The sequence below is a fragment of the Schistocerca americana genome, chromosome 2 (assembly GCF_021461395.2).
Source record: "Schistocerca americana isolate TAMUIC-IGC-003095 chromosome 2, iqSchAmer2.1, whole genome shotgun sequence".
NCBI classification, from domain to species: Eukaryota; Metazoa; Arthropoda; class Insecta; order Orthoptera; family Acrididae; genus Schistocerca; species Schistocerca americana.
The window spans coordinates 98,090,113-98,103,679 of record NC_060120.1 but is presented as its reverse complement, the minus strand read 5'-3'; the positions used below and the strand labels follow the sequence as shown (position 1 = coordinate 98,103,679).

At 40.1% G+C, this 13,567-nt stretch overlaps 1 protein-coding gene across 2 annotated transcripts in view; it reads right to left on the bottom strand.

Moving 5' to 3' along the window:
• LOC124589636 (endoplasmic reticulum-Golgi intermediate compartment protein 2) overlaps positions 1 to 13,567 on the bottom strand; it is an 87,673-nt gene that overhangs the window by 69,003 nt on the left and 5,103 nt on the right. For both annotated transcript variants that reach the window (XM_047131570.1, XM_047131571.1), the window contains exon 2: positions 11,549 to 11,681. In XM_047131570.1, coding sequence (XP_046987526.1) covers positions 11,549 to 11,654 — 106 coding nt within the window. In that variant the 5' untranslated portion in view covers positions 11,655 to 11,681. The remainder of the gene's footprint in view (positions 1 to 11,548; positions 11,682 to 13,567) is intronic.

Sequence of the window (13,567 nt, the reverse complement as noted above, 5' to 3'; positions counted from 1 at the left end):
GTCTTAATAAACATGGACTAAACTACACAGCTACTGAAAAAGAACTATCAGCAATAGTATGGAGTATCCAAAAATTCCAAACACTAGTATGGGGGTCAGAAATCCATGTCTATACAGATCATCAACCTCTATCCTTTTTAATGAGTAGTCGGTTGTTACATAGTAGATTAATGTGATGGATGTTGTGCCCACAGGAATATGATGTTAGGATACAGTATGTAAAAGGTTCTGAGAATATTGTACTGGACGCTTTGTCTAGGTTACCAGTAGGCGTGGAAGAGTTAAAACATACAGAGGGACCCGGCGTAATCTTCGAAATTAATTTTATGACAGTAGAATATCTGCACACCAGGGTACAAGAGGTGGCCCAAAGAATAACAGAAAACATCCATCATGATCCCTATTTTACAGAAATGTTTGCTGTGTGTATCAGGAATTCCTTACCTCCTAATCAAGCAGGAAAGTGGAAAATTACAGGGCATAATTTGTTTTGAAGAGACAGTATAACATCGCAACGTTGGCGCATTTGCATTCCGAAGTTAATGGAAGAAGAATTTGTCTGGTATATTCATACAGGATATGAAAACTTCGGAATAAAAAAGTGGATAGCTAATATGATTAAGTTCTATTATTTTAAGACGCCAGGACATAAAGTAGCATCTTTAATTAGGACCTGTGAAATATGTCAGAAGGTGAAAGAGAGTACGCACTGGATACGATCTTATAGCAGGGGATTTTTTTGGACCAGTTCCTACAGGAAAAAGAGGAGTGTCATACATTTTGGTCATCATAGAGTACTGGTCAAAATATGTTAAGTTATATCCTATCAAAAGAGCAAATACACAGGTGGTTATACACTGTTTGCAACAGTACTTTCTGGAGGTGGACCTGGACATCTTACTGTCAACTACGAACTGAATCAGGAAATAGTTTCTAGAAATTTAGGTGAAAATGCACAACAAAGAGTGAGAAAGCATAATGAGAAAACTGTAGAACTGCAGAACAAGATTGATGACCTAGTCCTTGTAAAACAACATCTTCAGAGCTCTGCCCTGAAGAAAGAGACAAGTAAGTTTTTCCAAAAGTATGAAGGACCATATCGGGTTCAAACGGTAATCTATCCCAAGACATAATTTTTAGTGAATCCTACAACTGGGTCAGAAAAAGGAGAGTACAATGCAAAGGACATAAAGTTATATATCTCCCAGGGATGTTAACATTCTATGTTAATGGGCGGAGTGACGACCGTTAGATCCTGAGTTGTTTTCAGTGTTTTTTCTGTAATAATTTTCATGCACCGGATTCCCCCAACTCTTAAACTATTCTATCATCCCACACTTAGAGATACTGGTAAAAATCATACCAGCAAGAATTTGTTATTATATCACCCAAATTGCTCCTGGTATGTGAATGTGTCATCCTTGGTTGTTAGAGGGTTGTGCCCGGTAGGAATTTTGATTGCGTCTTCCTCAGTTATTCCAGGGGTGCCCCTACCTGTCTTCATAACTCATCCCAGCTCGCCCCAACTTATCCTGACTTTACTAGGCAGCGACATGAGGTGGGAATTGGTACACATATTATCCCTGAAAAAAGATAGATTAAATCTGCCTAGCCAGCCAGTCTCCCCTGCAGTTTCAATTATAATGTCGACAGCAGCCGATGCGATCTCCATGTATAGTTGGGTTTTAATTTTGCCTGAATTAATCTTTGTGAGAAATCTCTACAGCAGATTTCTGTGCAAATCTGTGGGCAGAAGTCTGGGTGAAATCAACATAATTACATCTGTATATTCTATAAATATGAATCATAATTAAAATGATCCCAAAAATGGTTTTCTTTAAAGCTGCCAGGTAATTCTTTTTTTGTCACATAGTTCTAAGTAAACAGGGAGAACCATACCTGGCACATACCTTCCAAAATAATTTCTAAAATCGTGAGAACACCATTCTCACACTGAATGTAAGACAATCGAGTTAAAGTCATTGAAGCATACTTTTCTTAGTAAACTGAATGGAATATTATATTTGTGGAAAACATAATATTGTGTGATTAATTAAATGACTGTGATAATGGAATATATAATTTTATATTTGGTAGAGAATATTTTATACCTTTTATGAGATGTGACGTAGTTATCAATGTAGAAAGGAGATGGGTAGTGTAGGTAAAAGCATGATTTACATTAACAGATAAATCATGACTAACACAAAACACACATCACACCTTTCAAACGACCCTCGCAAACAAGTGTTTGTGATTCTTCACCATTTGCCGTTTCCATAGGGTTGCTAAGATTTTCTTCGGGGACCTCAAGGTTAAAGGTGGGAATGTCCGTTCTGTAGGAGATGATTTAACACCATACCTCCTCCGGCTTCTCACTCAAGTACCTGCAAGGTAGGGATCCTGGGGAAGGGGGGTGGGAAGGGTTTCAGGTCTTTGGGGGTGTCTTCTTTCTCTTCTTCGATCTTAGCAACCACATCTACCTTTTTTCCTTTCTTACTTCTCATTTGAGGATCTATCTATTTTTCCCTCTTTCCATATTCATCTACATCTATCACTGAAGTCCTTCCTAGTTGCCATGGTTTCCAATAACCTACAACATATCTTCAGATAAGAAGGCCAAAGAATCAGACTACATGAAAACACTTCTACATCTAAATTTATACTCCGCAGGCCACCCAACGGTGTGTGGCGGAGGGCATTTTACGTGCCACTGTCATTACCTCCCTTTTCTGTTCCAGTCGCGTATGGTTCGCGGGAAGAACGACTGTCTGAAAGCCTCCATGAGCACTCGAATCTCTCTAATTTTACATTCGTGATCTCATCGGGAGGTATAACTAGGGGGAAGCAATATATTCGATACCTCGTCCAGAAACGCACCCTCTCGAAACCTGGCGAGCAAGCTACAACGCGATGCAGAGCGCCTCTCTTGCAGAGTCTGCCACTTGAGTTTGCTAAACATCTCCGTAACGCTATCACGGTTACCAAATAACCCTGTGACGAAATGCGCCGCTCTTCTTTGGATCTTCTCTATCTCCTCCGTCAACCCGATCTGGTACACATCCCACACTGATGAGCAATACTCAAGTATAGGTCGAACAAGTGTTTTGTAAGCCACCTCCTTTGTTGATGGACTACATTTTCTAAACACTCTCCCAATGAATCTCAACCTGGTACCCACCTTACCAACAGTTAATTTTATATGATCATTCCACTTCAAATCGTTCCGCACGCATACTCCCAGATATTTTACAGAAGTAACTGCTACCAGTGTTTGTTCCGCTATCATATAATCATACAATAAAGGATCCTTCTTTCTATGTATTCGCAATACATTACATTTGTCTACGTTAAGGGTCAGTTGCCACTCCCTGCACCAAGTGCCTATCCGCTGCAGATCTTCCTGCATTTCACTACAATTTTCTAATGCTGCAACTTCTCTGTATACTACAGCATCATCCGTGAAAAGCCGCATGAAACTTCCGACACTATCTACTAGGTCATTGATATATATTGTGAAAAGCAATGGTCCCATAACACTCCCCTGTGGCATGCCAGAGGTTACTTTAACGTCTGTAGACGTCTCTCCATTGATAACAACATGCTGTGTTCTGTTTACTAAAAACTCTTCAATCCAGCCACACAGCTGGTCTGATATTCCGTAGGCTCTTACTTTGTTTATCAGGCGACAGTGCAGAACTGTATCGAACGCCTTCCGGAAGTCAAGGAAAATAGCATCTACCTGGGAGCCTGTATCTAATATTTTCTGGGTCTCATGAACAAATAAAGCGAGTTGGGTCTCACACGATCGCTGTTTCTACAGAGTAGATTCTGGGTTTCCAAAAACGACGTGATACTCGAGCAAAAAGCATGTTCTAAAATTCTACAACAGATCAACGTCAGAGATATAGGTCTATAGTTTTGCGCATCTGCTACCTGTGCTCTTTTCTAATCATTTGGAACCTTCCATTCCTCTAGAGACTTGCGGTACACGGCTGTTAGAACGGGGGCAAGTTCTTTCGCGTACTCTGTGTAGAATCGAATTGGTATCCCGTCAGGTCCAGTGGACTTTCCTCTGTTGAGTGATTCCAGTTGCTTTTCTATCCCTTGGACACTTATTTCGATGTCAGCCATTTTTTTGTTTGTGCGAGGATTTAGAGAAGGAACTGCAGTGTGGTCTTCCTCTGTGAAACAGCTTTGGAAAAAGGTGTTTAGTATTTAAGCTTCACGCGTGTCATCCTCTGTTTCAATGCCATCATCATCCCGGAGTGTCTGGATATGCTGTTTCGAGCCACTTACTGATTTAACGTAAGACCAGAACTTCCTAGGATTTTCTGTCAAGTCGGTACATAGAATTTTATTTTCGAATTCACTGAACGCTTCACGCATAGCCCTCCTTACGCTAACTTTGACATCATTTAGCTTCTGTTTGTCTGAGAGGTTTTGGCTGCGTTTAAACTTGGAGTGAAGCTCTCTTTGCTTTCGCAGTAGTTTCCTAACTTTGTTGTTGAACCACGGTTGGGTTTTCCTGTCCCTCACAGTTTTACTTGGCACGTACCTGTCTAAAACGCGTTTTACGATTGCCTTAAACTTTTTCCATAAACACTCAACATTGTCAGTGTCAGAACAGAAATTTTTGTTTTGATCTGTTAGGTAGTCTGAAATCTGCCTTCTATTACTCTTGCTAAACAGATAAACCTTCCTCCCTTTTTTTATATTCCTATTAACTTCCATATTCAGGGATGCTGCACCGGCCTTATGATCACTGATTCCCTGTTCTGCACATACAGAGTCGAAAAGTTCGGGTCTGTTTGTTATCAGTAGGTCCAAGATGTTATCTCCACGAGTCGGTTCTGTGTTTAATTGCTCGAGGTAATTTTCAGATAGTGCACTCAGTATAATGTCACTCGATGCTCTGTCCCTACCACCCGTCCTAAACGTCTGAGTGTCTCAGTCTATATCTGGTAAATTGAAATCTCCACCTAAGACTATAACATGCTGAAAAAATTTATGAGAAATGTATTCTAAATTTTCTCTCAGTTGTTCTGCTACTAATGCTGCTGAGTTGGGAGGTCTGTAAAAGGAGCCAATTATTAACCTAGCTCGGTTGATGAGTGTAACCTCCACCCATAATAATTCACAGGAACCATCCACTTCTACTTGACTACAGGATAAACTACTACTAACAGCGACAAACACGCCACCACCAGTTGCATGCAATTTATCCTTTCTAAACACCGTCTGTGCCTTTGTAAAAATTTTGGCAGAATTTATCTCTGGCTTCAGCCAGCTTTCTGTACCTGTAACGATTTCAGCTTCGGTGCTTTGTATCAGTGCTTGAAGTTCCGGTACTTTACCAATGCAGCTTCGACAGTTTACAATTACAATACCGATTGCTGCTTGGTCCCCGCATGTCCTGACTTTGTCCCGCACCCTTTGAGGCTGTTGCCCTTTCTGTACTTGCCCGAGGCCATCTAACCTAAAAAAACGCCCAGTCCACGCCACACAACCCCTGCTACCCGTGTAGCCGCTTGCTGCGTGTAGTGGACTCCTGACCTATCCAGCAGAACCCGAAACCCCACCACCCTATGGCGCAAGTCGAGGAATCTGCAGCCCACACGGTCACAGAACCATCTCAACCTCTGATTCAGACCCTCCACTCGGCTCTGTACCAAAGGTCCGCAGTCAGTCCTGTAGACGAGGCTGCAGATGGTGAGCTCTGCTTTCATCCCGCTAGCGAGACTGGCAGTCTTCACCAAATCAGATAGCCGCCGGAAGCCAGAGAAGATTTCCTCCGATCCATAGCGACACACATCATTGGTGCCGACATGAGTGACCACCTGCAGATGGGTGCACCCTGCACCCTTAATGGCATCCGGAAGGTCCCTTTCCACATCTGGAATGACTCCCCCCCGGTATGCACACGGAGTGCACATTGATTTTCTTCCCCTCTCTTGCTGCCATATCCCTAAGGGGCCCCACATACACAGAAAGAAATATGAATACACAAACAATGAAGTTACAGATTGAAAGGATGTAAGAACTGCCAAGGGTTGTAGGGGAAAAAAATATGTGTACATCTGGAACGACGCACACATTGTTTTTTAAGTGACGGTTCTACATTGTTCCTTTTTTTCTGGTTTCAACTCATGCGCAGAGAGAGATAGGAGCAGGAGAGCTTGTGGAATAATTACAAAACAGTGATAAGCAAGGTTGGAGTTAATTGTGATAATCATTTAAGAAAAGTCAGGGTAGCAAACACTGATGAAGTGACGAGCCATAGAGTAGTGGGACTTGATCATTATGTGTAGTCATAGTATCTACCATAAGTTGAATAATATGTGTAGATATAGTACCTACTAAGATTATAGAAGCTGAGAAGTGGAAGAGGACTCTAGGGTATTAGAGAAGGTACTAAGAAGTGAGAATGAAGTGTAAAATAGAGTTTAATTTTACCAGGAAATATTTAATTATAGTGGACATAAAGATGTATACTAGGGCAATGAACCATGAGGCCTACTCACAAAGGATAAAGGGGACGTACCCGGCATTTGCTAAGGATGTAGGGGAGGCATACCTACACAGAGAGAGGATGACATGTGGCCTGACGAATAGGGATGTTCTATAAAGGGGCGTACCTACCAGAACGGAAGGAGGAAGTGCACTCTTAGGGTCAACCCACATGTAAGGTATAGGTACTGATCCTAGGGAAAAGGACAGTATCATGACAAAGTCACAGGTTTAATAGGAATTATTCTGGCAAGTTTGAATTCTATATACCACTAGCTTTATTATGCTTTAGGTAAGTTTACGAGTGTCAAAAGGGAACACTTTTATTTTGCCCAGAGTTCCCCCAGACTACAAACTACTATAAATAATGATAGTAGCATGTACTGAGGAAAAAATAGTACAAGGAATCAGAATAAAGAATTAAGTACTCATGTGTCCCAAACACCTGGAATTTACGATCGGATAAAGAGCAGAAAAAAAGAAAAAAAATTGGTTCACATGATTTTTAGATATTGAAAGAGCTAACTCCAACACTGATTGAAATATTCACATTTTATAATTAAAGTAAATCATCATCATCATCGTCATCATCATTTAAGACTGATTATGCCTTTCAGTGTTCAGTCTGGAGCATAGCCCCCCTTATACAGTTCCTCCATGATCCCCTATTCAGTGCTAACATTGGTGCCTCTTCTGATATTAAACCTATTACTTCAAAATCATTCTTAACCGAATCCAGGTACCTTCTCCTCGGTCTGCCCCGACTCCTCCTACCCTCTACTGCTGAATCCATGAGTCTCTTGGGTAACCTTGCTTCTCCCATGCGTGTAACATGACCCCACCATCTAAGCCTGTTCGCCCTGACTGCTACATCTATAGAGTTCATTGCCAGTTTTTCTTTGATTTCCTCATTGTGGACACCCTCCTGCCATTGTTCCCATCTACTAGTACCTGCAATCATCCTAGCTACTTTCATATCCGTTACCTCAACCTTGTTGATAAGGTAACCTGAATCCACCCAGCTTTCACTCCCATACAACAAAGTTGGCCGAAAGAAAAAAAAAAAAAAAAAAAAAATAGCTAAATAATATGAAAAAGGGTATTCACGGTTATTAAAAGAACAAGGTATACTGTTGAAAGATGAATTGTTATTCTATGTGATATAAATGTACATAATGATGGTACATAAAATATCGCATATTTGATCTGAGGAGGGAGTATGTAGCCCTTCAAGAATTTTCATGTAAATTCTACAACCACTTGGCCTTCCTCCATGTCGAACCCACGATATTTTATACAGAAGTGTGAGAAAGACGAATCCGACCTACTGCGCATTGCATGTTTGTGTGTGCAGGTCTAAAAACAGTCATGAGCAAAATGTGGACACGGCGGACGAACGGGGACCGACAAGTACATGCTGTACGATCCATAGAGTTTCCGTGTATGTGTAGAGAAGAGCCTGTGCTATTCTTTGCTGGTTTAGTCTGTGCTATTCTTTGCTGGTTTAGTCTGTGCTATTCTTTGCTGGCTTATGACTGTGAAGATTGTTAAGAACAAATGGAGAAATGAGATTAGACTTTTAAGTAATTCATGTGTTGGACATGCTAGAAGCAAGACATGATCATCTTTTCTGGTGGTTATTAAACCAACCCTGTTGTAAATGTATCCTAATAGAGTCTAATGTTTGACGACTTGGTTGACTTGCACGAGTTCGAATATTTATATGAGAAATGGTGAATTTGTTTTTTGTGGAATTTGAAATATACCATGACTGGACTAAAAGTAGTCTTCGAGTACCAAGTTATTTCAAGAGTAGAGAGAGAGTCTGATAAATTCCCTTAACCAGCATTATTCTTCAGAGAAGAAGTTTTTGGAGATCGGTATGGCTGGCTATCCAAAGAAGAAGATCGGCTGTGCCTACCAAGTAAGTCAACCTGTGGGAGAGAGGTGGGAAGTTTGCAAACCAGCTCCACATCACTTCTTGTCCTCTAAAGCATTAGAACATAATGAATAAATTAAACTACAGCAAGCTTTTCTGAATGCTAAGGGAAAGAGCCATGTTGGCAAATGTAAAGCTAAGCATAGTTACACCAGCAGGCACTGCAGGTGACTTACAGTTGAGACAGGAATGTTGCAAGGGGATGGCTCGATATGCTACAATCAACTTATTCAAATATTTTTAATAAACATTTACGAAAAAGCAATGATGATAAATTATGAGGGCTGTGGGAAAGGCTTAAGATCATTAAGGTTAAAGTATATAAAACATGGTAAACTTCTTGATATATGAAATCATTTAAATTTGAATTATTGTTCAGAAACAGCTGAGGACTCCCAAAATTTTAAAAGGGAGCACTTGCCTTGCTGCAGTTTGTCAGACAGTTCTAAGCGTAGTCACTGCTCAGATGAATTACGCTTGAGTGCTCATATCTGGTTTAGATAGAATCCCCTTGCTATGAGTTCTGATAATTCTGTTTAAATTGATCTGTTATGTTATATATCTAGCTATACTGGTAGCAAAGGCTGTTGGTGGCACTCAAGTTCGTGTCCAGTCCCTAACAAATGACCCAGAAACTGGAATTGAGGACAGCAAAGTAAAATCCTAAATATTTAACTCTGTTTTCAAATGTTCCTTTACAAAGGAAAACCCAGGAGACATGCCACAATTTAATTCTGATACCACTGAAAAGATGAGGAATCCCTATCAAATTTTATAGTGAATTTGCAGCTGAATTAGCCGCCCTTCTAATATAATCTATCGCAGATCCATCGAACAAAAAACCATGTCCAGTTCTTGGATAAAAGTGCAGGCCATTCCCATCTACAAGAAGGGTAGTAAAAGTGATTCACAAAAGTATTGTCCAATATCCTTGACATCAATTTGTTGTAGAATCTTAGAACATATTCTGAGCTCAAACATAATGAGGTATATCAAACAGAACGACTTCCATGCAAGCCAACACAGATTTAAAAAACGTAGATCATGTGAAACCCAACTCGCACTTTTCTCACATGACATACTGAAAGCTTTGTATCAAGGCAGTTAAGTAGATGCAGCATTTCTTGATTTCCAAAAAGCATTTGACTTGGAACCACACCTACATTTATTGTCAAAATTATGCTCATATGGGGTATAAAGTGAAATTTGTGACGGCTCTGAGGACTTTTTGATAGGGAGGACACAGCATATTACCTTAGATGGAGAATCACCATCAGATATAAAAGTAACATCGGGTGTGCCCCAGGGAAGGGTCTTGAAGCCTTGCCATTCATGTTGTATTTTAATGACCTTGCAAACCATATTAATAGTAGCCTCAGACTTTTTGCAGATGATTCAGTTATCTATAATGAAGTACTGTCTGAAAGAAACTGGATAAATATTCAGTCAGAACTAGATAAGACCATGGCAGTGCAAAGATTGGCAACTTGCTTTAATTGTTAAAAAAATGTAAAAATGTGCATTTCACAAAACAAAAAAAGTAGTACCCTATGACTAGTATTAATGTATATGTATATGTATAGTATTAATGTATATGGAGATGGTATCGGTTCTTTTGGACATGTCTGAAAGAACAGATACCATCGGTGACCATGCAGCTCTCTGAGCGTCTGCCATGTAAGCAGAAGATCCCAGGTTCGAGTCCCGGTCCGAGCACACATTTTCAACTGTTCCTGTTGACGTATATCAACGCCTCTTGACAGCTTAAGCTATTGATTTAATTATCATTTCATAGTATCAATGAGTCACAGATGAAATTGGCCAACTCACACAAATACTTGGGTGTAACACTTTGTAGGATATGAAGTGGAGTGATCACATAGGCTCAGCCATGGGTAAAACAGGTGGCAGACTTCAGTTTATTGGTAGAATACCGGGGAAGTAGTTGGTCTACAAAGGCAACTGCTTACGAAATATTCGTGTGGCAAGCTCTAGAATATTCCTTAAGCATGTGAGACCTGTACCAAATAGGACTCATAGGGGATACTAACACACAGAAGGGCAGCATGGATGGTCACAGGTTTGTTTGATCCATGGGAGAGTGTTACAGAGATACTGTAGAAACTGTGCTGGCAGATCCTTTAAGACAGACGTAAACTATTCTGAGAAAGTCTGCTAACAAAGTTTCAAGAACCAACTTTAAATTATGATTCTAGGATTATACTACGACCCCTCTAGGTATTGCTAACATATGGATCATGAGGATATGTTTAGAATAATTACAGCATGCACAAATGCATTAAAACAATCATTCTTCCCATGCTCCATACGTGATTGGAATGTGAAGAATCCTAACATCTGGTACAGTGGGACATACCCTCTGCCATGCACTGCCCTACGATGTGTGGAATATAGATGTTGATCTAGAGAGTATTTTTTTTTAAACTGTCAAAAATATTGAATATGGCAAGATCACTATGCCAATTACATTTTGAAATTGTATCCTCGACTTCTAATTTTGTTACTCAATAACGACTGCTGCACAACAGCAAGCCACCTATTCTTGTCACAGCTTACAACCAATGCATCTAGCTACAGGCATGAAGAGAAGTATGGAGACAGCCCTATTCTGTTCAGCACTATCTCATGCATAGCACACATACAGATGTTTGTCATCCACATGAGCCCCCTTGCAGTTGTTCCGTACAGACACGGCAGCACTGAGAGGGCTTGTAAACTATAAAATGGAAAACATACAAAAAAGTAGAGCTTGGGAACTGAACTGTCTGATTAAAGAATTTGAAACAGAACTTCTCTAAAAGTTTGCTAAACATGAACTAGCACAAAATTTGTGGTCAGCCAAATATTAATTAAGAACTTGGGTACGTATAATTTGGCTTAGCTGCGTGATATGTACAGAGCCCTCATCAATTAGAACAAAAGGTGAATGAGTGCAGATGATGGTGTGAATAATGTCAAGTAGATCTGTGCTTTCCTGTATGTTTCACACCAAGTAATGTGAGAGCTACTTATTTCATGTAAGATCAATCAATAAAAAGACATGAAATTATTTTCCAAGTGTTCATTAACCATACATACATATACCACCCACTGGCGATGTTTCAACATAGGTCTCTGGGATCTTGGGAAATGCATCCAGTTCTTTCACACCTTTAAGTGTACGTTTCCCTCTGTTACGTAACATGATTTGCTGTCATGGCACTGGAAGCTCCTGAAACAATCAAGAATAAAGATGCATGTAATATTGTATACAGAGGCCAATGCATAATTTTAAACACTTCAGAACTAAAACTTCATAAAATAGAATCATCTTTAACTTTTCTTCTGGAAAACCAATCCACAAAAAAGGATCAATTTAGTCTTGCTTCTTCACAAGACTTCATTTATTTTCAATCACTGTTTCAAATTGTTTAGATATAGGATAAAAACATGTCTGATAATTGTAAAATATTTCTGTACTATGTGATGTACTGTACTATCTCACTTGTTCATAGCATATACGTTAGAAAGAGTTATACTGTCAGTGCCCCAGATCCAACGGTTATCTTTATACAAAACTGAAATGTAGGTAATCCATGCAGAGAGATATGTATGGCACTTCTCAGTACTTTAATCACTCAAACTGGAATCACGTCTACTTAACAATTCCTACTCCACAAAAGAATTTCTATGGTATATATGAGAGAAAGAGAGAGACAATCATGAACCATGAAACTTGCAAATAACTAAACTGATATATTGGATTTCTCCATCACCTTTTACCCTTCGATTCTTCCTAATTGCCATAATTTTTCTAATCTTTGATGTACAAATCACATTAAGTCAACCAACTGCAATTATTACAAAGAATCCTATTTTCACCAACACATACTCTATTTTGTTACCCTTTTATCATGCTACAACAGCTTCATTTTCTTTTCTCTCTGAAGGTACTTTAGTAAGTACCATTGCTAGGAACAAAAACCTCTTGTTTTAAAAAACAAATGATTTATTTCTCAATTTACTCCTCTTTTAGCATACATCTGCATATGTATTCCACAAGCCATCATACGGTGCACAGCTGAGGGTACCATGTACCATTACAGTGCTTTGCTTTTTTGTTGAATTTGTGAACAGAGCAAGGAAAAACTGCTTGTATATAAGCCTCTATTTGAGCCCTAATTTCTCTCAAGACCCGACACTTGGTTTCAAATCATAGGACCCCAATCGACTCAGCATATGATGCTGCAAATTGTGAGCTCTGCTTGCACCCTACGAGTGATGCCAGTAGTTGTCACCAGGTCTGCCACCTGTCTGTAGGAACTATGCATGGCCTCAGAACCCAAGCGACAGGAGTCACTGGTGCTGACACGACCAACAACGTGCAGACTACTGCATCCTCAATAGTCACAGGCAGGGCCCCCTCCATGTTTCAGGTGAGCCCCCTGGCAGATAAGCCAAGTAAACATTGGAATTCTTTCCAGCCCTGGACACTGAACACTGCTTCAGCAGTGAGGTCAGATAGCCAGACTACCCACTGACTCTCTGCCTCGAGTGATGCCTCTGCTTAACAACCTGCCACTCACACTGCAGTGAGTATGGAACCCCATGTTGAGTACGATGGAAGGTGCCTCAATAGCAGAGCCCGTGGACGAAATACACGACACCTGAGGTGTCCCATGCAACATGCCAGTTTCTCTGCTGCCACCACACATAGCCTGTAGACAGCTAATTATGGCCATAAATATCTTCAGCTGTTCGTGAACTGTGGTCAGCTCAGCTCCTCCAGCATCCGTGCACACCTTGTCCATCCTGCTACTCCTAACTTAAGACTTAAACAATGAAAACAAACAAAAAAGCTAAATAAGTGACTTGTTGGTCTCCTGGTGCTTCAACAATGAAGGCTGGCAGCTAACAGAGCTGTGGTCAACAGTCATAGGCCACCAAAAACAAACAAATGACTACTCTGCAACAAGCTGTATGAATGTACACATTACCATCACTAAAACATGATCTTACAGCTTTCAAATATAAAAATACACCATAAATTTGAGAATTAAGCTATGCAAGCACACAATACAAGAATTAAACTGTGAACACAAACATAAAAGCTACATA